This window comes from Equus przewalskii, chromosome 23 (genome assembly GCF_037783145.1).
Source record: "Equus przewalskii isolate Varuska chromosome 23, EquPr2, whole genome shotgun sequence".
In the NCBI taxonomy this organism is placed as follows: Eukaryota; Metazoa; Chordata; class Mammalia; order Perissodactyla; family Equidae; genus Equus; species Equus przewalskii.
Window position 1 is genome coordinate 23,161,339 of NC_091853.1, and position 25,419 is coordinate 23,186,757.

Here is a 25,419-nt window from a genome sequence, read left to right on the forward strand (position 1 = left end):
AGTGGGCGGGGCGTCGAGGCCTTGTCACGCTCGGGTCCGTGTGAAAACGGGGGTTCCGAGTGCAAAGCAAAGTTTTTTTGTAAACCGTCTGCAAAGGCGGGGGGGCGAAGAAGGCGCCCGAGACCGGGCCGAGTGCAGCTACCGTGGCCGCCGCCTCTTTAGCTCCTCAGGCGTTGGCTCTTCGGGCCGAGCCAGAGCGGAGGAGACCAGCGCGGAGAAGACCCGTGGGGACGAGACCTGCGCCGAGAGCCCGCAGATGCTCGGAGCCTTGGCCGCGCCGAGCCGCCCGCCGCCCGCCCCCGCCGCCGCCCGCCCGCCGCCGCTGCTGCGCCGGCTCCTCGTCCCCGGGCTCCGGAGCCGCAGCTCCCCGCCGCCGCCGCCGCCGCGCTGTGGGTGGGGGGGCTGCCGCGGCTGAGCCGGGCCTCCGCGCCGGCTCCGAGGACGGGCGCCTGAGGAGCTGCGCGCCGCCCGCCCGCCGGGGCCGCCCGCAGGAGCGGGGCTCGGAGGCTTGACCCGGGCTCGCCCCTGACCGGCCGCGGAGGCCCCGCCGCGGTTTCCCGGCGGCCGGGCTCCCTCCCCTGTGGCCGGGTCGCCGACCCTCGGCGCCGCGCCGCCTCGCGAGTCGCCGGGCCGCGCTCAGCGGGCCCCGGAGCCGCCGCCATGGGGTGCTGGGGTCGGAACCGGGGCCGGCTGCTGTGCATGCTGATGCTGACCTTCATGTTCATGGTGCTGGAGGTGGTGGTGAGCCGGGTGACCTCGTCGCTGGCGATGCTCTCCGACTCCTTCCACATGCTGTCGGACGTGCTGGCGCTGGTGGTGGCGCTGGTGGCCGAGCGCTTCGCCCGGCGGACCCACGCCACCCAGAAGAACACGTTCGGCTGGATCCGGGCCGAGGTGATGGGGGCCCTGGTGAACGCCATCTTCCTGACCGGCCTCTGCTTCGCCATCCTCCTGGAGGCCATCGAGCGCTTCATCGAGCCGCACGAGATGCAGCAGCCGCTGGTGGTCCTCGGGGTCGGCGTGGCGGGGCTGGTGGTCAACGTGCTGGGGCTCTGCCTCTTCCACCATCACAGCGGCTTCGGCAACGACTCCGGCCACGGCCACTCGCACGGGGGTCACGGCCACGGCCTCCCCAAGGGGGTCCGCGGCAAGAGCAGCCGCTCCGGGGGCAGCGACAACAGCGTGACCCCGGGCGAGCAGAGGCCTGACCAGGAGGAGACCAACACCCTGGTGTCCAATAGTAGCAACTCCAACGGGCTGAAACTGGACCGGACAGGTGAGGAGAGCAAGTGGCCGCCGCAGGTGGTTGGGTTTCGGGCGGCCCCGACCCCGGCCCGGCCGCGGGTGGGGTGGCCGCACGCCCCCTGGTGCCCGAGCCGGCCCGCGCCGAGCCGCCGCGTCCCGCGCTCGCCGGGGAGGACCGGGAAGTGGGACCCCCTTGCAGCCCAGGTGTTAGGAGGCGGGAGGCGCATCTGGGGGTGCAGGTGGACTGCGGATCTGAGAGTGGGAGGAGGGTCGGGAGGCGACTGTCAGCCCGCCGCCGTCCGCAGCCGCACTGGGCTGTCTTTACAGGCTGTCTTCGGGAGACTGCGTGATTTTGGTTTTAACAGGATCAGAAATGCTTGCTAATAAAATTTCCTGGCTCTAACTGGGAAACGGAGAGACTCCCCCAATTCGTCCTTAGTCGGTGGCTGTTTGAGACCTTGCTCTGCCCGAGTAGTTCTTTCGCCCTTTCCACAAGTTTCTTCATTTTGTGTTCAGAGCCATCTAGCCATTAATTGTCCTGAATTCAAAAGCCTGGGTAAAGGTTTCTTTTATGAACAGCAGTGTATGTTTCAGTTAATTGTCTAAAATCTAAACCTAATCCTGAAAATCCTAGACTTAGGACTTGTCTGGGCATGTTTAACATTTCACTGAGGACTTTTCATAATCATACTAAAATAAAAGTGACTATTCATCTTATAGCTTTAATGGATGCTGTTCATTCTACACACCAGGGCTCTTGAAGGAAAGTTGGAAAATAAATGTTGAAAGAAAGGAGAGAGAGAAAGGAATCAGCCAATGCCCTACTACCCAAGCTCAAGGGCATTAACAATTTAGTGTATTTCTTCACAATTGTTTTCCATTTATATTTATTTATCCAGTTGTATGATACGAGGTAGACAGTTTTCCTTTTTTCAAGATGCAGGATATCGTGTTAAGGAAATTCAAGTTGTACATTGAAAAAGTTTAATAAACAATTGAATTTCCTCTTACTCCCACTCCATGGGGTGTTATTCCAAAGAAAATTAAGCTGCTCTGGTGTGCATAATTTCTTTAAAAGATACATACTAGGGTAAGAGCTAGTAGGGTAGATAGTGATCATTTAGTTCCAACTTTTCCTGAAGTTTTTGGTTGTTGATATGTTTGTATTGTTGTTTTGTCAGTTTCTAAACCCCCTCCACCAAAAGACTATCATTTATATGCATGATAAAAGTTTAAAAGTAAACTAACCCATAACACCTCAGTGACAAAGAGTGTCTAGAGCTCTGTGTCAAATCAGACCTTTGTATTAGGCTTATCCATTGTTGCATTTAATTTGGGGTCGTAGCATTCAATTTGATGTTTTCTTTTTGGTATGTGCCAAAAAGTATGGTAGAGCGTTCATAGGACCACGCTCTCACAGAAGCTGATGAACTTTGGAGGGGGCGCGCTAGGAGAGTAGTTAGGAGAATGGGGAAGCAATATCATCTCAGTGACTTAGTTTCACCCTGGCCGTTCTGTCCTGGCTTGTTCCCAGTATGTGAATTTATATTAAATTGCCCCGAGCACATTTTTTATTATGTTTTATGAAAAATTTCCACCTCTTTCACTTAAGACGAGATAGGTAAGGATGTTTATATAAACACTTAAAACATATTTGATGCAGAATTTTCATTTCTTTGTAGATCCAGAAAAGTCCAGAAATGATGCAACGGAAGTACAGGTGAATGGGAATCTTATCAGAGAACCTGACCTTGTGGAATTGGAAGATGACGATAAGGCCGGACAACTCAACATGCGTGGAGTTTTTCTGCATGTCTTTGGAGATGCTTTGGGTTCAGTGATTGTAGTAGTAAATGCCTTGGTCTTTTACTTTTCTTGGAAACGTTGTCCTGAGGGGGAGTTCTGTGTGAACCCGTGTACCCCCGACCCCTGCAAAGCATTTGTAGAAATAATTAATGGTACTCATGCAACAGTTTATGAGGCTGGTCCTTGCTGGGTGCTATATTTAGACCCAACTCTTTGCATTGTGATGGTTTGTATACTTCTTTACACAACTTATCCATTACTTAAGGAATCTGCTCTCATTCTTCTACAAACTGTTCCTAAACAAATTGATATCAAAAATTTGATTAAAGAACTTCGAAATGTTGAAGGCGTTGAGGAAGTTCATGAATTACATGTTTGGCAGCTGGCTGGAAGCAGAATCATTGCCACCGCTCACATAAAATGTGAAGACCCGGCATCGTACATGCAGGTGGCTAAAATCATTAAGGACGTTTTTCATAATCACGGAATTCACGCTACCACCATTCAGCCTGAATTTGCTAGTGTAGGCTCTAAATCAAGTGTAGTCCCGTGTGAACTTGCCTGCAGAACTCAGTGTGCTTTGAAGCAATGTTGTGGGACACGGCCACAAGCCCATTCTGGAAAGGACGCAGAAAAGGCTCCGACAGTTAGCATTTCTTGTCTAGAACTTAGTGACAATCTAGAGAAGCCCAGGAGGACTAAAGTTGAAAGCATCCCTGCTGTTGTGATAGAGATTAAAAAAATGCCAAACAAACAACCTGAATCATCTTTGTGAGTCTTGAAAAAGATGTGATATTTGACTTTTGCTTTAAACTGCAAGAGGAGAAAGACTCCATTGAAATTCTAAGTTTGCCAAGTAGTGTAATTGAAGTCCTTGTCTGGTCACTCAGTTTAATTCTATTTTTGTAAGAACATAATGGGACTGCTTAACAGAGTTCTATATTACAACTTTGTAACTATTAGTGCAGAGTACAGCTCCGCTGTAACAATTTTGGAAAGCCAGTTTTAACACTATGTTACATTTTTGTTTAAAGTAAGTATAAACCTTATATAACATAATGACATTTGATTTCCAGTTTTTTCCATGGTAAAAAATTAGGGGCATAAATAAATTAAAATTGTTACTGGAATTTCTTTGCTTCTCTTTTCCCCTAGTGTTATACTTTGTTTATTAGAATTATGATCACTAGAACTTCAAAAAGCATCAATGAGTTTATTTCCTTTGACGTTTTAGGTAATATAACTTGTCCTTTTAGATCTAAATTACATAGCATAATGGCAACATATTTTAAGAGTGACTCATGAATATTATTAGTGAAAGTTCTTGTTTTTCTTCACATGGGGTATTTATAATACTGAAAGCTTGGTTACTATTCTGCATTGATGAGTATTATTCTAATAGTGAGATAATTAACAAATTGAACTATAGTTTACACAATGGGGCATATGGGCAGTAAGATCAGGGAAGAAAGTTTACCAAATTAAATATTTTAGGTTGTTGAAAGTTAACATTCAGGCTGTATTTCTAAATTATTCTGAGAATTTGAACCCATGTTTTTTCTTACCAAAGTTAATCTGAAACATGGACCTGTTCACCAGCATTACTTTCTTTGAAAGATTGGCATTAGAATATTGAGCAGAAAGTTTGTTCACAAAATATATACAGTAATATTTTTAAAGACATTAAACTTAATCTAGTAATTACATGTGAAATGCAAGCTTATTAATGTAATCTTTTAAATTGTGAGTGTAAAAAACCTTTTCAGAGTTAAAGTCATTTCATGGTGACCAATCCTGAATGAATTCAAACAGCTTTTCAAGCACAACCAGCAATGCTTGTGGTTTGCCAAGAGCCACTGACATGGGAGAAAAAAGAAATCGGAAGGTTAATACAATTTGGATGTTAAATTCTTAAGAAACAAAATGAGTTATTATTAGTAAAAAACAAAATTGATAATTAAGATTCTGTAAGTCATCCTGTTTGACATTGCTCAGATTTCCCATAGTGGCTTATTTTGCAAGGTGTCGCAGTATCTGCACAGGAAATTATTCTTGGCTATTTCATTGATGCTATGGATTTCAAATCCATACACCAATATTATTTAAGGCTATTTAAGTTATATTTTTCTTGGTAGAGAGGGGTTATGCTTTGTGAAGAGACTGTAGATTTTTGTCCTCAAAAGGATGAATGTTAATATCAGTTATCATGTATAACTCTATTTTTCTAGAAACAAGGTATCTTGACTACTTCAGTAACTTTTATAGCTGACTACTTTTGGGATGGCTACCTTTTAGGATTTGAAATAATTCATTGTTTAATGGGTCTTAAGATGAAAGCATTGGCCTTTGACAGTTAACTTTTTAAAGGGATGATCTTTTGTGGTAGATGGTGTTTTTTTCTAGTGTAAGCCTATTGCTGGCAATGGGCCTATTTAAGAACAGCCGATTTTTCCAATGAGAATGAGGTAATTTTAGGAAAATAGTTTGTAAGTTCACATTTACTATAATGGGCCAAAACCATAACCTGCCAATTTGCAATACATCTTGATCTTTTAATACTCTTATCTGATATTGTATAATTCAATTCCTAAACTGGTAGTTACTTTGGATTTTGCAAAAATTTTTTTTAACGTGAAATTGGGGATTCTCATTATATGCGTGAATAAGATAGAGAAAGCTTCAAATTGTGCTGTATCATGTACATTCCTGACTTAACACTTTAAACTATGAGACATTAAGATCTTAAAACAGTTTGTTATAGAAACATTTCAGTAATGACATCATAGCATAACTGGTAAAATATTACGTTCAGTGGGGTTTTCTTTATAAACCCTCTATTGGGTCTATTTCTTAGAGGTTGTATAACATGTAAGACGTCCACTGAATGAGGATTTTTCTAAATGGTGTATGAGCATGGGACAAGGGCTATTTTTTTTTTTCAAACGTACTTTGAAGGTAGCAGTCTTTAGATTTCAGTTATTTCACTTTTCGTAATTTTTAAGTAGCTTATATGTAACAGTGGTACCATAGGATTCTCTTTTTTCAAAGGACTTTGTCATAATAGCAAAATCAGTGGGCACTGACTCACCTTTTGAGTTTTAGCAGAGAATTATTTATTTCTTTACAATGCACTTTCTAACCCATTTTTAGCTATATTAGCATTATCTTTTTTAAAAATGCTTTTATATTTAAATATTGTGGGATTTAAGTGTCTTTTCCAAAGTAGCTTATTCCTTCCTGAAAGAAAATGAGGGAAATACCCTGAGTTATTAGGAGACTTAAACCCAATATTTAAATACGCTGTTTTATAACACTGCATCAGTTTTAGGAGGTGCATCTCTCCTGCTGGCTCTTTTATATTTGAGCAAGATCAGTGTATTTAGAATATGTGTTTAGAAACTTGTCTGTTGTCTCAGTTTAGTGAGAAGGAGGTGCTGCATGTGCCTGAATTAAAACCAACCCAGAAATTTCCCCCAGCCAAATGCAGCCTTAGTGATGAGAGAGATTTAATTCTCCATTGTCACCTTTTAGCTTATATGATTGTCTAATTAATTTTTTTGAAGGGCATCTGCATTGTAAAAGTATGGACTAGAACCTAAAAAAAAATTCGCAAAAATTTTACCGTATGTATTTTAACATTTTAGAAAACGATACGTTTGAATAACTAAGGTATGGAATTTGAATAGGAAAAATTTCCACCAAGAGCACCTTGGAAAAACACAATAGGTAGAAGACTATGTTAACACCTTTCTATCTTGTTGACATCCTCAGTTAATTTTTTGTTTTGAGGGAAAAGGCCTATGGAACCTGATGTGAAGTGTTTAGTAGGCTGACTGGTATTGAGTTGAAGATTTTTACTGTTTGTAAGCAGATACCATTTGAATGATATAAATGTCATTTACCTGCTGTCTTAAGATGTTCACATGTACACAAATAAATGGAGAGTAATTCTACAATATAAAAATATTTATTTTAATAGAGCTTCAGTTAAGTCATTAAACAGTGTTAAAACTTGGGAAGGTGGAGGGTTTTTTTTGTTTGCTGTTTTTTAAATTGAAACTTGTCAAATACAGTGTTTGACCATCTGAAATGGGAATTGTAATAGCACTATTTTGATGTAGCTCTACCGATACCATGTGGCAATGCTATTTTGTTTTACTAACTCTGGAATGTTTAGCAGTCATTTTCACTGGCACAAGAGCCTTTTGTATGTCGTTCAGTTTAAACTTTTAAACCAAAAATTTTATGGTCCAGTGTCTTTGGCAAGAAGATGCTGAAGGGAATGTAACATACAATTAATATGTGGTTGTATATAAAAAGACACAAATTGCCATGTTATGGTTCTGCCTTGAAACAGCACAATGAAGTGTACCAGTGTATTCTGTGATTCTGTATGAAACTTCCATGTTGTGTTGTTTTGTGTCTGCCATAGCTTGTCCTTTGGGTCAGATGTGGCACAGTAAAATGCAATTATCATCTCATTAAATGCAGATGCAGATAAAATGTCTTTAGTGCTGCAGCATTTTACCTAACTTTTTGTATGTTTTATGACTGTGCGTTGTTTTCCAAAGCTGTTCCTACCTCACCATGAGGCTTTATGGATTGTTATGTATTATAAATGTTCTTTATGAGACAGACTACTGTGTTTCTTCTCATTTGTTAAAAGTAAGTAGAAAAATAAACTAATTTTAATATCTACTTCATTGTTTTGTGCATATGGCCTCCCCTCCTATGCTAGGCTGGGTTGTGTAGAAGAGAGTTGGGCCTCAAGTATTAAAAGGGAGATTGCAGCTTAACATAAGTGTTGCCAGCATGCAGAGTGAGCAGGTTACAGGACAGTGATGTGGAAGGAAACAATGTGTGCAAAAATTGCAATAGAAATTGAAAGGGCGACACTGCAAAGGCTCACTAACATGAACTACTCAATGGCTGTGAAATTTTTTTGTTAGAAGCATTAAGCTTATAAATTATGTGTTTATAGGTTAACCTTCTTTTGGTACTTGCTATGTTTTATTTGTAAGCATAGTTAGTAACAACGATTATTAAATATTTTACAATTATATAATCATCTGGAAGTATTAACCCAAGAGTACATTAGTTAGATTGTATGAATTCAGGACTATCATAATGTAGTCTCTCATATAAAGATTTTCTTTGAAGAACTTGTACTTCTGGCTGGGAGATAGTGGAAATATCAATTGACAATAAATGGTAGTAAATAACTACTGGAATTGGTAAGTACAGTAGATATTCCAAAGAAGGAATAAAAATCTTTGGAAAGGATTCATGTTGGTTAAAAGGAATGGTAGGGGTTGAGAGGCAAGGGGGCATGGAATAGTATAGAGGCTTGAGAGTGGGGAGGTAGGAGATTGTAAAAGGGAAGGTTAAAGTGCTTTGTCAACTGCTTTGAATTTGGTTTTATAGGAATGGAGGAAGCCGTCAACAAGTTTTAAGTGCATAATTGAGAAAGCGGTAAAGGTTAGTGTCCAGGATAGATTTGGAACCGGTCGGTGGGGGGGGGGGGTGGGGGGGTGGGCGGGGGGCGGTAGACAAAGTGAGACAGGAAGATGAATCACTTTACTAATTTTCAATGCTAAGAGCCTGAACTAGTTCCCAAAATACACATGCCCACGTCTATGTATACCACATTGCAATTGATTCCACATACATTCTTTTTTCATACTGTAGCATTTCAGAAATCAGAATGCATAGATACAATCGGTATCTTAGAATTGCTGTTGGCCAACTTTTTTCTTATCTAGATGTGTCTTACTCTTAAGGGTTCAAAGAATTCTCAGGCAATATGGTCTTTCAAGAAGTATTTGCCAATATTCCCTAAAACAATTTCATGTACTATGCATTGCAGATCTGGATGAGAGCTATTGCTTTCAATTAGATGAAAATAAAATCAGCCACAACATTGTTTTTAATGAAATTTCATAGACATGTCTGAGCCTTCATAATTAACCATCATTTTTGCACGCCTCCCCCACCCCAACTATAGCCTATATAGCCTTCTTTCTTTTAAATCAAGTAACTTATGACACTTTGTTGCATTTGCTTATTTACAAACCTGTTTCCCTTTTAGATTATAAACTCTGTGAGGTCAAGGCTCTCATCTATATCTCCTCAGGATCTAGCACAAGGACTAGCGTTCAAAGATGTTTGAATATTGAGGAATGGCGGGAGTGGAAGGAGATGCAGTAACAGTTCTATTAATAGCTAAAATATACTGAGCACTTATTACATACCAGGCACGTAGCTTTTCATTTAATCCTTACAAACCATTAAGTATGTTCCATTCTTCCCATTTTACAGATAAACAGATGTTAAGCACCTCCTGCAAAGTCATCCAGCTAGCAAGTGATGGAGCCAGAGCTGGAGTTCAGCAAGAGATGCAGGACGCAGCAAGCAGCTTGCTTTCTCATCTTCAAACCTTCAACAACCTACTTCATAAGTAAATTCAAAATGAAGAGTTCTTTTTAATTTTCATCCAATGAGCAGTGATAAATAGGCAAAAGAAATGAAGAAAACAAAATTTAAAGCATTTGATATTGATGAAAAACATCAGAGTATTCACCAGATAAAAAATCAGAACTTTCTTACCTAAGTTTAACTTTCTTACGTTACAGTTTACTGTCGTTTTTATTTTGAATTACATGGGGGAGAAGAATAACAATCTCTTTTTAGAATTTAGGGCCTCTTAGTTTTAATCCAGCCTTGCAGACAAGTGCCAATCTTTACAAACTAGTAGTGTTTTTCACCTTAACCACCGTATGGTATTGTTTGAGATATTAACAGCTTCTACCAGAGCACAAAAACTGTGGCTTAAATATTGTTTTAGGCTGAAAACAGTAGGCCTTTGGGGAAACGAGGAGCAGAGGTGATTGGAGTAAATGTGAATGGGAGAGAACCATGTGTTTCTCAATAGGGGTGCCGTTAGCATTTGGGTGAGACAGTTTATCTTAGTACAGAAGCGTCCCATGCATTGAGTTTAGCAACCCTGGCCTCCTTCCATACAAATGCCTGTAGCCACTCTGCTCTCCTGCCTGTCATCAATTCACCCCAAGTGTTTCAAATGTCCCCTAGGAAAGCAGTATGGCCCTATAGGAAACCGTAAAAGCCTAACCCAGTGGGTACTCCTCCGGTCTCTCCCATGTGATCCTAATGCCACAGCCAGTCTCCACCTTTTCCCCAGACTGGTAACACAAGTCCTTTGTATTTTGTTTGAACCTCAGTCTAATCCTCAAGTCCAGGAACCATGCTTCCAAGCCTACATAGTCAAATAGAAAATCGGAAGTTTTGATTTCTGAGGCTTATAAACATTGTTAGGACCTGGTAGACAAGAACTCCTCTGATATGTTAAGAAGATTGTTCTGCTTAAGAAAGCAGTGTAGATGCTGCCAAATTGTCATGGAAACCTTTGGTTATCTCTTTTGAAGTATAAAGTAAAAATGGGTTTCTGGCAATATAAAAAGGGTTCAAATCAGTGTCTTTTATTAAAATACAAATTTGAATATTCAAATAGAAATTTAGGAGGATTTACCCTAATTTTTCTTTCTAATGGTGAAAATGTCAAGGACAAAATTTTTCAGGACTTTTTATAGCTTGGAACAAGAGTGACTTTCAATGATACGTGCCCTGGATCTTATATCAAGTTTTAGATTCCTCTGGAAGGTCATGGTAATAAGCTAGTACCTATTGGTAAAGCTATTGTATCTTGATTTTCTACACATTTTTAAAGGTGAATGAGCTGAAAACAATTAGGTAGCATATTTTGGTAGAATAATGACGTTCTAAAGATGTTCATGTCCTAATCCTCAGAACCTCTGAATATGTTACATGATAAAGTAATTTTGTAAGTATAATTAAGTTAAGGACCTGGAGATGGGGGAATTATGTTGGATAATCTCGATGGACCCAATATAATTATGAGTCCTTATCGGAGGAGGCAGGAGGTCAGAGTCAAAGAGAAGATGTAATGACAAGAGATGTGCATGACAGAAGTATGGTTGTGGTTAGAGAAAGAGATTTGAAGGCACCCTGCTGACTTTGAGGGTGGAGAAAGAGGCCACTAGCCAAGGAATGCAGGTGGCCTCTAGTAGCTGGAAAAGGCAAAGAAATGGGCTCTCCCCTAGAGCCTTCAGAGGAAACACAGCTCTGCTAACACCTGTATTCATTTTCTAAGACCCATTTTGAACTTATGACCTCTAGAACTGTAAAGTAATACATTAGTCTTGTATTGAGCCACTAAGTTTGTGGTAATTTGTTACAGCACAGATAAAAAACTAATATATATATACATATATAAGTGCATAAATAGAATTTATACACTAAATTTGTATATTTATTATTACAAAGCCTTTGCTCTCATTGAAGTTAAATGACAGACTAACTTGTAAATAAAATTTTATCAGAAAAGGGCTAGACACTATAAGCGGTGGTATGCTCTTTCGTTTCATGCTGATGCAATAATTTACGTTGGATGAGTAAGTTAATGCAACATTGATCTGTGATTTTACGGTAGGAAGGAGAGCTAAGGTTGAATACATGAAATACAATGAGGGATTTTCTTTGTACGTGTGATCTGAGTTTTTATGTTGAGATATCAAGCTTAAAGGATAAATAATTCCTGAAGGGAATTTGGTGGGAGTCCAGACTTCCTCCTGTGTTACGGTGAGACCTAAGCTGAACGAAAGGAGAGCGATGGTGAGTGAATCAACCTTGCGTGGACTAGAGATGTCATCTTGAAAACCTCTGAGGCCACGTGAGGTAACTGTCAAGTGGCATTCACCACAGCGGGCTCCACTTTCTTCTCCTTTTGTCCCACTTAGAGCCTACTCCTCCTCCTTTTCTCTTTCCTCCTCTCCCTTTTCTCTCTATCCTGTTCTTCCTCACGCCCATCCCATATTAGGCATATGACTTTGGCAGGTTGGATAACTCTTGCAGTCTCAGTCTTCAGATCTGTGAGATGGAGATAACGCATCCTTTATAAGGTCCTTGTGAGGATTACATCAGACGAAAACTAAAACTGATCTGCCTCATTCTGTGTTCTGGCACGGTGCTAAAGGTCTCAGCCCATCTAATCCTTACAGTCGCTCTGTGAGCTAAATGCTATGATGTCCAATTTAGAGATGAGGAGACTGAAGGTCAGAAAATTGGGTGACTTCCATAAATCTAGTAGGTGGGGGAACCAGGACTGAACCCAGTTCTGTCTAAGCAGAACTTAACTGTGCTCTTACTATGACGTCAGCTCCGCAGAGTATTGAGCACTGTCTCTGTTCTGTGGGAGCTCTTCGAGATCAGCAGGGTGCAAAGTGGTGAGCTCTGGAGTCAGACTGCCAGGCTTCAGTCTCAGACTCACTGACTGTGTGTCATTGGATAAGGCACCTCAACTTTCCGCCTTAGTCTCCTCATCTGAAAAATGAGGGTAATAATAATATTTCTCTTCTAGAGTTGTTGTGATGATTAAATAAATCAGTATAAGTAAAGCACTTTGAACAGTGCCTGCTCCTTAAGTGCTCAGTAAATAAAAGCCAGTTATTTTCTCCCCTTCCTATTTCTTACTTTCCCCCTTCTTTCCTTCTTTCTCTTTTCTCCTCCTTTCTTTCTCTTTTTTCTTTCTCTCTCTCTTCCTAAACCCAATAGTGACCCTTAAGACCTTGATTAATCCCATTCTTGACTCTTGGGTTTATACCGTTCTCTTCAGTGGTACGACTTTTTTCTCTCTTTTTCAAAATCATTGGACATTTTTTTTCTTCAGGTAACTTCCATAAGAAAACACTACCTGCTGGGACACAGGAGTATCTTGAGTCTGTTTACCTACTGATCTGTTCTTTGACTTATACCTCCATAGGAAAGGGTTTGGGGGAGGAGGAGAAATCGTTAAGGCTCAAAACCAGAAGACAATTCCAACAATTTGTGTCGGCTGTGGAGGGAAGACGTGTGAGGTGTTTCCATTGACAACAGTGCTTGGATGCATGCTGTCTGTCTGCTTGTTGCTGGGGAGCCTGGTGGTGATTTCTGCTAAGGGCAGAGCCTGGACCCAATATCTCTGAGACCTTTCTAGCTGAGATGGGGGATTTTGTGAGAAGTCCTTTGAAGGGGCAGTGGTATGCCACAGTGGAAAGAGTCCCAGACATGACTTTCCACTGCACTGACCTGGCAGATCCAGCCCTGCCACCTGAGATTTCAGGGAGGCAGATCCAAAGGAGGCAATGATATCCGCTTCCATTCTTCTTCTTTTTTGCCACCTCCTCCTTCCTTTCCTTCCTTCCTTCTTTCCTTCCTTCCTTCCTTCCTTCCTTCCTTCCTTCCTTCCTTCCTTCCTTCCTTCCTTTCTTCCTTCCTTCCTTCCTTTCTTTCTCTTTCTTTCCTTCCTTCCATCCTTCCTTCCTTCCTTCCTTTCTTTCTCTCTCTCCTCCTTTCTTTCCCTTCCTTCCACCCTCCCTTCCTTCCTTATTTCCTTTCTTTCTTCTTCTTCTTCTTCTTCTTCCTTTTCATCAATGGATAAGACAATTTTCTCCTACTTTTTTTTTAATTGAACTCTTTGAGAACCCCCGAGTGTGCAGGCAGTGAGCATGCAGGGAAGGTCTGGTGCGCAAACTCCTGAGTTAGCAGTTCAGGCACCTGTACTGAACACCACCGGCTGCTGTGGGGGCTTTGGCTGTCTCGGAGTTTTAAATTGCGTTTTCCCTCTCTTAATTACAACTTAGAGACAAGTTACATAAGGAACACTTTTTTGAAATATAAGTTAATGAGCAACAAAAAAATAATGATTCTGCAGGTTTGTTTCAATATCTTCTTCCCTGGATTGCTGTGTTGCATTCACTTGATAACTATTATTTTATAGGACATTAAAATGTCTGCACTCCTCAAAACTCTAATGCACAAAAGAGAAAAGATGGTGCTGATTCCATCACATGTGGTTTTTCGTTTATTAGACATCAAGGGGTGGGATTTGTGAAGGGCTTGCAAAGAGCAACCTAAAACCTTCCCTCTTACCTCATCATTTAAAGCAAAACACTAGCATTTTGTGTGTCCTTAAAAAAAAACAGCTAATTTTGTTAAGTGTTTCAATTAGGTCTTGAAAGCACTTTTTGTCTATTTTTGATGCTGGAACACATGGTGATATATCGACTTATATTTTAAAACTACATATGAGTATATATACATATATGTATCCACAAATATTTTTTCTTGCTCAAATAAGTCAGTCCATTGAACAACTTATGCTGCTTGTTAAACAGCAAAACGTCAAAATGTGAGATCTCATTTAAAAGGAGCTTATAGAACAATTTTAATTATATATTGATCTAAAGTAAAAATATGGTCTCTTTATAAATCACTTACTCTTTGGGAGAGTGACAAAGTACCAGGGCCTGGTGCCAAACAAGAGCCTTGTGGGGGTGGGAGTGGGGTGACGAGATTCTACCTCAATGGGAAAGGCTGTGGCGTGTCCAGGGCTGGGAAGGGTGGAAGTGGAGTTGTCCCTTGGGTTCTTGGCTGTCTCTGCTCTTTTTTAGGGCAAGAGCAGAGCAGAGCCTCAGTGATTGGTCGGGAGCAACTCTGCTGAGGGCTTGGGTGGGAGGGGAGGTAAAGGACACTGTGGGCACCTTTTCTCCATCAGGGCCCAGCATTTTATGCACATGATCCCACTCGACATCTGGTGGTGTTAGGGCATGGGGTATGCAGACAGGCAGAGGAGGGTTGGAGTCCTGTGACCTGTCCGTTTCCGTCTTTAGAACATCACTTTGGTCTCTTTGGGGAGAATAGTAGTGCATGCTTCATGAGGTGGTTGTGAGGATTAAAGGAACAATGCGTGTACAGTCTCTGGCATGGGGCCTATGATTAAACAAATGCTCAGTAAATTACTATTGGTCCTCACTACAATCCCAGGAGGCAAATATTCTGCCTTGACCAACCACAAAATGAAGCTTAGTGAGATTAAGTATTCATCTAGATCAATTATTAAACTAGATGACGTATTCCTCTAGGCTAGGCCTAGATTCAAATTGAGGACCCCAAATCTCTTGATTTTCCCCTTCATGCCACACTGAAACCTGGTGGGGGTTCTCCTGGATTTTCCTCTTGTCCTCTGATGCACAGATGTATTTATTCATTCAGCAACTATTTGTCGAGTGCCTGTTATGCAGCAGGCACCATTCTAGGTGAAGGAGACAGCAGTGAGCACAGACACAGAAATCTGCCCTGTGAGGCTGACATTCTAATAGAGAAATGAAAAGATAAAGAAGTAACATGCATATTAGATTGGGTAGTGGTAAATGCCAGGGAGAAAAAAGTAAAGCAGGGAAGAGGGCTAAGTGAGTGTGGCTGTGTTTGTGCGTCCGTCAGAGGGGAGGGTTGTCATTTGAGATATGAAGGCCAGGAAAGCCTGAATAAATGAAAAAGAGATATTCGAATAGAGAGCCAGAGCAGATGGGGAAGCAAGCCCCTCTTTCTTCAGGTTTCGGGGGAAGAGCCTTCCAGGCAGAGGGAACAGCAGGGCAGGGGCCTTGATGTGGGAGCTGGGCAAATCTTGGAGGGCAGAAGTAGATGCCATTGGGGGAAGCTCTGTGTCCCTGGAAACAATTTCTTTATCAATCAGGCTGAGAATCAGCTTTCTTCCCCAAAGGACGTTTTTCTAACATTTGGACTCCCCTTGACTCAGCTACCAGCCCTCGATTAGGTCACAAAACTGTGGGGTTGATGCACTCCTGAGTAGCGGGGCTGGCTTAGTGGCATTCTGATTTATTGTGTAATAGCGGTGACTGCCTTGGTGACTCAGCGGAGTTCTGTGCTTGAAAGTCAACCCAGTGGATGACCAGCTCCAGCCCCAAGACCTGCCATGTCCTCGGATCCTCTGCAGAGTGAAGGCAGGGGCCATTTCTCTGAGCCTGACCTTGATGTTGTCTCGCTGTCTGGACTCCTGGAGCTTGGAGCAAATGCTTTACTCACAGAAGTAGGGATCTTCCAGCCTCCCTGGACAGAAGAGAGCCTGCTGAATGCAGCCAGCAAGAACGCAGACTTTGGAATCAGAGAATTGATTTAAGTGCTTGCGCTGGCATTTACGAGTTATGTAATCTTGAGCAAGTTATTGACCTGCGAAATGAGGACGCTAGGAGACTGAGTTCAAGCAGGGTGATGTAGGGAGCGTGCCTTGCACAGTGCTGGCACTCAGTAGAAGCTCCATAAATGGTCACTACGATTATTTTTACCCTCTTGAGTACTCCCATGCTAGCAGAACAGCAGCCACACTACTCTGTCCAGTTCCTAATCCTTATCCAAATATTGATAAAACTGTGGTCCCTGCAGAGCCAGAATTGCAACTGAAAATGGGCGGCGTGATCTCCATATAGACCTGCACTGGAAGAACTAGACAGGGGTGGGCGTGGAGCCATATCAGATAAGCTAGCTAAATTCAGTCAACTTCTGATTACCTGCTGTTACCTTATACAGAAGGGGTTGGGTGTCTTTCCCATTTGAGCTTAGAATGCAGTATTCTCTTTGCCCCATTCTTTAGACTTGTCATTTACAGATGGACTCGGGTAAATGGAAATCTGTTCTGAATGTGGCAAAGGGATCCCTATTTCGAGAGAATCTACATTGTGCATGTTTTAAGAACACAGATTGACTGTCTCCTAATGCTTTGGTTTTTTAATCCAGATTTTTCGTATTTTGACATGCGTACTTTTGTGTTTGCAGAATCATTTACTTTCTATCAAATACTTCTGTGGATATCCATGGAGTCATAGATTCACAGGCTTTTCTCTAGAGTTTTTACTTTCCCCGTAGATAGGGGGTTTGTAGGGCGTGGAGGGATGGTCATTGGCCTGGGGCTGCACTTTTCTTGGGGAAAACCCACCTGGGGCAATGACTTCGTGCTGTCACAAGCAATTGGAGGAATCTGCGGTCCTGCTGTCTTCCTCTCTGTCCCAAAGCACCTCCAGATCGTGTGGCCCAAACAATCTACGCGGCTCTGGGGTTTTAAAAATGAACTCGTGTTTGATTACACAATTTACACCATGATGCATTCTCCTAGTAAACAAAATAATGCTGACAAGGCTCAAAGACATTTTCCTCTGTTTTCTAAGAGTTTTAAAAAAATGATGGATTTTGATTTTATCAAAGCTTTTCTTTTCCTGTTGTTATGATCAAATTTTTTTCCTTTGATCATCATCCCCCTATGATCCTCAATTTGGTGTGCATCATTCAAGACCTTTTCCTATGTGTACATATATATGCGTGTATATATATATATACATACATATGTATTAATACCTATGTGTATATATACATATATAGGTAATAAATTAATAAGGATATTATATTAATATTGGTTTTCAAGCCATACACATATACATGTATACATATCTATATACTATTAATATATATAGTTAATATCTATATTAATTTGTGCAGGATTATTTTTTGTGGAGTGTGTTTCCCAACTGAATCATTTGCAACTTGCTTTTTAACTCAATGGCACGTAGCTCGTTGTGCTCTGCCTTCGCATTTGTAACTGACGCTTGGTGTTCCCTCGTGATCAGTTTATTTGGTCAGGCTCCTGCTGATGGAGATTTAGGGTGGTCCAGTTCTTCATTCTTGGAGACTGCTGCAGTGACTATCTTTTACTGCATTTCCTTGTGCTTGTGGGTCTGCCTTTTTAGGAGGTTGATTTTAAGAAGTGTCATGGGGTGTGTGCAATTTAAATTTAACAGATACTGCCAAATTGCCCTTCAAAGTGCCAATTTAAATTTCCACCAATAGTGCATGAGAATGCTTGAAAACTTTTCACATTGTTAATCTACGATTTTTGTCAAAAGTTTGCGATACTTCAATTTTGTCTTAGTTTGTGTGTATCTGAATACCAGTAAAGCAGGGTATCTTCTCATGCCTTTATTGGCCACTAATATTTCCTCTTCAGTGAATTTCTTATTCAAATTCTTTCCATATCTTTCTCATTTGGGCTGGTTATCTCTTTTATACTAATTTTTTAGAGTTTTTAAAGTATATTCTTGATATTGTTTCTCCTAAGCTGTTGCTTACATTTTAACTTTGTTTATATCTTTTTATATACAACACAAAACATTGATATTTTTGATGTAGACAAATTAAATTTTCTCTTTATAGTTTTTCTTTTTGAATCAGGTTTCAGTAGACATTTCAAAGCCCATAGAAATAAACATTTTTGTCATATTTTATTTTCTTTTTAAAAAATTTTTATTTATTTATTTTTTAAAGATTTTATTTTTCCTTTTTCTCCCCAAAGCCCCCCGGTACATAGTCGTATATTTTTAGTTGTGGGTTCTTCTAGTTGTGGCATGTGGGACGCCGCCTCAGCATGGCTTGATGAGTGGTGCCATGTCTGCGTCCAGGATCCGAACCAGCGAAACTCTGGGCTGCCGAAGCGGAGTGCGTGAACTTAACCACTGGGCCACGAGGTCAGCCCCTATCATATTTTATTTTAATACACATGTACATATATTCACACATACATACATATATGTAATTCACATGGAATTTATTGTGGGGCATAACATTTATTTGGGGGAATGGACCAGGTATATTATATATTTCTTTCTTTTTGCTTGAGTATTTTAAAGCAACTCACAGATATATTATTTCATTCACCTGTAAGTACTTCAATATTTACTTCTAACTGATAAGACTTTTTCAAAAAACATAATATATAATAATTGCACTGAAAAAATAAGCAAAAATTTCTCAATATCACCTAATACCCAGCTCAGGTTAAATTTTCCTTGATTGTTTACAGCTGTATTTTCATGTTTATTTGAATTGGGATCTAAACAAGTTGGTGGGTACGTTTCTTGATTTCTTCTATCTCTAACAGTTCTCCTCTCACCATTTTAATTTTTTTATGAATAGTAAGGAAACAATATTTTATTGGTCATATTCTTGGCTTCTGCATTTTAGGTTTATTTACATCACAGCATAGATCGCTAGGTTTTTTTGTTTGTGTGTTTGTTTTGTTTTTGAACTTTTGAAGTCTTTTTGGGAGTCTTTTTTAAAGACTCATTTTTTTTTAGAGAAGTTTTAGGTTCATAACAAAATTAAGAGGAAGGTACAGAGATTTCCCATATACCCTCCTGCATGCACAGCCTCCCCCATTATCAACATCTTCCACCAGAGTAGTTAGTATATTTGTTACAATCAATGACACTACATTGAAAGGTCGTAATCACCCAAAGTTCATAGTTGACATTAGGGTTCACTCGTGGTGTTGTACATTCTATGGGTTTGGCCAAATGTATTATGATCTGTATTCATCATTATCCGTTCACTTTTTCATGTCATTGATTTGGTGAAAAAACTGGTCATTTGTCCTGAAGAGATTCCCACATTCAAGATATGTCTGCCTCTGCACAGTGTCTTTTAATGTCCCCAGTGTTTCCTGAAACCTTGTAGTTAGATCTAAATGCTTTATTAGAGTCAGGTTCAAATGTTTTGGCAAGGATATCTACGACATTTTTTAACGGGGTAACTGGTGTGTATGAAGGTGGCTAATTTCTTGTTTTGTTTTGTTTTGTTTCTTGATTTTGTATTTGGCCATTTTGTTAAATTCTCTAATTAGTTCTAATAGCCTGTCAATTAATTTTATTGTATTTTCTAGACCAACCATTATATCGTCTGTTAATAATGGCGCTTTTTCTTTCTTTCCCACCATTTATACATTTTATATATTTACTGCATTAGCCAGGGCCTCTTATCAAATGTTGAAGAGTAAAGGTGATATCAGTCTTTGCTGACTTTATGGGAATGCTTTAGTGCTTTGCAAAGATGTACCATGTTTGTCATATATTTTTGGTTAACGCCCTTTAACAAATTGATAAAAAAGTTGGCTTCTGCCAGTTGTCTAGGAGTTCACTAAAAAATCATGGATGGTTTTGAATTTATCAAAGGCTGTTGTTTATAATCTATTGAAGCAATCATCTGATTTTCCTCATTAATTTCATTAACATAGTAGGTTAGACTAACAGATTTTCTATGTTGAACCATCATTGAATCCTCAGTTCAGTTTTTACTTCATTTTTTAATATAACGCTGGGTTTGATTTCCGAAAATTTTCTTTAAGATTTTTGCATCTATCTCATAAGTTATATTGGCTTACAAATTTCTTTTGTTATGATATCTTCTTTTGGTTTAAGAATCAAAGTTATGCCAACCTCTGAAAATGAATTGAATAGATTTCCACCATTTTTCCACACTGTGAAGAGATTATATAAGCTAAGAATTTTTCGGTTCTTGAAGGTCTGTTAGAACTTGCCCTTACAATTATTAAAATATACTTTATATCTATAGTCATATCCTTTTTATTTTTCTTAACATTTACCTTACTTTTTCTTTCTCTCAGTATATTTGCCAAAGGATCATCTATTACGTTAGACTTTGCAAAGAACCATCATTTAGCTTTAGAGAGAAATGCAAATTTGCTTTTAAATCGTTAGTTTTTGGTTCTATATTTATTTATTCCTTCATTCTATTTCAATTGGGTTTCATTTCATTTGTTTCTCTTTTACTAGCTTCTGTTGTTAAAAGTTGAACTCATTTGTTTTGGAAATTCACAATTATTTAATGTGTGTTTAAGATTATAAATGTTCTTCTGACTACTGATGTAACTGAATCCTTGCAGATCTTGATATGTACTACTTTCATTCTGGATCATTTCCAAATAATGTGTCATCACCATTTTTACTTCCTTTTAATCCAAAGGTACGTAGAATTTTTGAGAGCCTCACGGTTTCTAATTTTATCGTATTGTGGTTAGTAAATGAGGCTGTATGAAGTCAACATTTTGGAATTTGCTAAAAATTCTTTTGTGGTCAATTCATGAGAAATTTTGTGCAAATTCCATGTGTATTCGATTTGTTTGTTGGGAGCAATTTGTTAATTTTTGTTATTAAAATCCTCCATATCCGTAATTATTTTTTGTCTGCTTGATAAGCCATCTTCTGAGAGAAATATGTAAAACTTGCTCATCATAACAATGTATTTGTCGATTTCTACTTGTGTGTCTATCAGGTTTTACTTTATGCATTTCAATGCTGTGTTTTATGCATATCAATTTTCATCACTATTCTATCTTCTTGAAAGATTGCTCCTTTTATAATATAAAATCTTCCTTTTTATCACTTTTAATGCCTTTCATTTTGAATTCTAGTTCATCTGACATTTGTATTGTTATACCTACTTTCATTTTCTTTACATTTGTGTGATATATCTCTTTCATTTCTTTATTTTCTATCTTCCTGAGTCATTTTTTTTTTTTTAAAGATTTTATTTTTTCCTTTTTCTCCCCCAAAGCCCCCCGGTACATAGTTGTGTATTCTTCGTTGTGGGTTCCTCTAGTTGTGGCATGTGGGACGCTGCCTCAGCGTGGTCTGACGAGCAGTGCCATGTCCGTGCCCAGGATTCGAACCGACGAAACACTGGGCCGCCTGCAGCGGAGCGCGCGAACTTAACCACTCGGCCACGGGGCCAGCCCCTTCCTGAGTCATTTTTAAAAGTCTAGCTCTTGTTCGAAGTCTGTGGCTGGATACGTTTTATAAATCCAATCCTAGTTTCTGTTTTTTAATTGGCAAATTGAACCTATTCATATTTATTGAGACGAGTGATGTGTTTACAGTTCGTCATGCCATTTTGTGTGTGTTTCATATTTCCATACTTTACAGTTTTGCTTTTGTTTTTGCCCTCTGCTTTTTGGTTCCATTTTATTTCCTTTACTTATTAGAAAGTTTTACATTCTACTTATATTCATGTAAGTTCTTCAACCCCTTTAAATACTGAACATATATTCTTAAGCATACTATTTTCTGACAATGCCTAGAGTTCATTCTTATCTATACTAATCCCCTTGAACAAGATAAGAAACTTAGCATGTCTTTCCTTTCCTCCTCTCTCATTCCACTCCACATCCATCTATGCTGATAATTTTGGACAGTGTATTTTTTTATTGTGATAAAATAGACATAACATAAAATTGACCACTTTAAGAGTACGATTCCGTGGCAGGAAGTACATGCACGTCATTGGGCAACCGTCGCCACTATCCATTTCCAGAACTTCACATCATTCCAAACAGAAACTCTGCACCTGTTAACAATACTTCTCTTTTCCTCCTTCCCCCAGATCTTGGTAATCTCTGGAACACTTTCTGTCTCTGTGTATTGGCCTATTCTAGGTACCCTACGTGGATGGACTCATATAATATTTGTCCTTTTATGTCTGGCTTATTTCACTCAGCACAATGTTTTCAAGGTGCATCCATGTTGTATCATGTGTCAGAATTACATCATTATCTTTAAGGCTGAATAATATTCCATTGTATGTATATACCACATTTTGTTTATCCATTCACTTGATGAACTTTTAGGTTGTTTCCACCTTTTGACTATTGTAAATAATGCTCCTGAGAACACTGATCTGCAGATATCTGTTTGAGTCCTTGTTTTCAATTCTTTGGGGGTAAATACCTAGAAATGGAATTGCTGGATCTACGGTAATTCTATGTTTAACTTTCTGAGGAGCCACTTTACTGTTTTCTACAGAGGCTGCACCACTTGCATTCTCACCAGCAAAGCACCAGAGTTCCAGTTTCTCCACATCCTCCCCAACACCTGTTATTTTCCATTGTTTCCATAATGGCTAGCCTACTGGTGTGAAGCAGTATCTCATTGTGGTTTTAATTTGCACTTCTCTAGCTGCTGGTGATGTTGAGCAGCTTTTCATGTGCTTATTGGCCAACGTGTATCTTTTTTGGAGAAATATCTATCAGAGTCCTTTGCCCATTTTTTATTTGGGTTACTTGTCTTTTGTTGTCGAGTTTTAGGCGTTCTTTATATGTTTTAGACATTAATTCCTTATCAGACATTATTTTTTCACATTCTGTGGGTCATCTTTTCACTCTCTTGATAGTGTCCTTTAATGCACAAAAGTTTTTAATTTTAGTGAAGTCCAAGCTATCTATTTGTTCTTTGTTGCCTGAGCTTTGGGTGTCATATTCAAGAAATCATCCCAAATCCAGTGTCATGAAGATTTCCCCTATGTTTTCTTCTAAGCTAGTTCTAGGTCTTTTATTTAAGTCTTTGATCCATTTTGAGTTAATTTTTGTATATGGTGTTAGGTAAGAGTCCAATTTCATTCTTTTGCATGTGGTTATCCAATTTTCCCAAAACTATTTGTTGAAAAGACTGTCCTTTCCATATTGAATGGTGTTGTAGGTTGAATTATATCCACCCCCAATTCATACGTTGAAGTCCAAACACCTAGTACCTCAGAATGCAATGGTATTTGAAGAAAGGCCTTTAAAGAAGTGATTAAGTTAAAATGAGGCTGACAGGATGAAGCCATAGTCTAATATGAAGGATGTCCTTATGAGAAGAGAAAGAGACATTAGTAATGTGTTCTCACAGAGAACAGGCCATGTGAGGACACAGCAAGAAGATAGCCATTTGCAGGCCAAGGAGAGAGGCCTCAGGAGAATTCAAACCAAATTTAATAATACATATATATATTTTTTCTTTTTTTGCTGAGGAAGATTAGCCCTGAGCTAACATCTATTGCCAATCTTCCTCTTTTTTTGCTTGAGGAAGATTGCCCTGGGCTAACATCTGTGCCAATCTTCCTCTATTTTGTATGTGGGATACCACCACAGCATGGCTGATGAGTGGTGTAGGTCCATGCCTGAGATCTGAACCCATAAACCCAGGCTGCTGAAATGGACCGCACCAAACTTAACCACTAGGCCACTGGGCCAGCCCTCCAATTTAATAATACTAAATCTTCCAATCCGTGTCCATGGGATGTCTTTTCATGTCATCCATGTTGATATTACCAAGAGCAATTACCAAATTTATCAAAGGTTTAGTCCTAGAAATTTTTGTTTGTTTTGCTTGTTTGTTTTCAGGGTAAACATTTGTGTACACCTAAATATAGATGCAACACAAAAAATATATGTACAAATAGATATATATATACATACATACACTTTTGTGTATGTACACACACACAGACACACATATACACCTATGTATTTCAGCTTACTACTTCATGAAACTCACTTATTCCTCATGGACTCCTTTTGCTTCTTATTGGAATATATCTTTATTTCAGAGAGAGTCTAGTTTAGCTGGACAAGGAATTCTAGGTTCTGTTATTTCACCTTAACATCTTATTTAGTTTTTCAAAAGCCTTGAAAGAAGGTACCATTATCCCTGTTTTACAGATGTGTCTACAGAGGCTTGGGGAAGCTAAGAAGGTTGCCCAAAGCCACACACTTAACACAAGGCCAACTGGGATTCGAACCCAAGTCCTGCTTGTTCCAAGCTCAGATACTGAGGCACTTTCCCAAATACCAGGCTAACATATGAAAGTGGATAGAAGGCACTCAAATATTAGTTTCCTTCTGTCCCATCCTCTCCCCCTCCCCCCAAAAAATGGACAGACGTTTTTCTTCCCACAGGTGAATCTATCAGTCAATGAGTCAAACTCACTGTATTCAAATTTAATAAGTAGGAACTGGAGAAACAGGAACTTTTCTTGGGTCAGGAGAGAAGGAAAATGGTGGATGGACATGACCACCGGGCCAGGAGAGGAAGGGGCCAGAGAGGGGCAGCTTTCTGTCTGATTGCTGACTCTCTTGTCTGACCCATGTTCTTTCGGGGAGCTTCCTCCTGTCTGCTCTCCTCTGTCCTCAGTAGCCCTGCACTTGTAGGATACCTGGCCTGGGATTGGCCTGTAACCTGTGGTTGGTGACAGAGCACACCCGGCTGCCCCTGGCTCAGCCTTGCACTCTCCATGAAGCCCTGTAGCCTTAGGAGGTGCTGTGTGCTTGGCAAGGCCACTAGAGCGGGGCCCAGGAGGTCAGCAGCTGGCAAGAACCCTGAAACCCAGCACGTGAGAAGGTTGGAAAGAACCTTGAGCTCCTAAGTGCCTGGGGATGGAACATTCTGCCTTGCTTGCTGTGATTTCCCTCCCCCTTTGCTTGGCAAAGCTAAATAATTAGGTGCATCTCAGCGGCAAAGTCAAAAATAATTTTGCTTCCCTCTGCAAGGAAAGTCCAGCTGAGTTGGGAAGGCAGGGGCCCTTGAAAGGTATTTCCACCTTGGCTTGACTTATTAGCTTGTAGAAACGGACTTTTTGTTCTTACTGGTGGGTTATTAAAACCCTTGAAGAATGTGCAGAAGCAAATTTAATTTGAGGGGCCCAGTAGGCCAAGGAGACACTGAATAAATAGTCTTGTTGTTTCGATAGCTGGAGTATCTGTAAGGGCTGCCCCAGAGCCAGGCATTGTGGCTCCTGGGAGCTACATCCTGAGAGGGTCTGCAGGCAGGGTCCGTGTGTTAC

At 40.2% G+C, this 25,419-nt stretch overlaps 1 protein-coding gene across 1 annotated transcript; it reads left to right on the plus strand.

Annotated features, from left to right (window-relative positions):
- Positions 1-413: 413 nt before the first annotated feature.
- On the plus strand, positions 414-7,749 carry SLC30A1 (solute carrier family 30 member 1). The gene is made up of 2 exons (XM_070591570.1): positions 414-1,276; positions 2,928-7,749. The coding sequence occupies exons 1-2, from the start codon at positions 661-663 to the stop codon at positions 3,824-3,826; spliced, it is 1,515 nt and encodes a 504-aa protein (XP_070447671.1). The 5' UTR covers positions 414-660; the 3' UTR covers positions 3,827-7,749.
- The last annotated feature ends 17,670 nt before the right edge of the window (positions 7,750-25,419 follow it).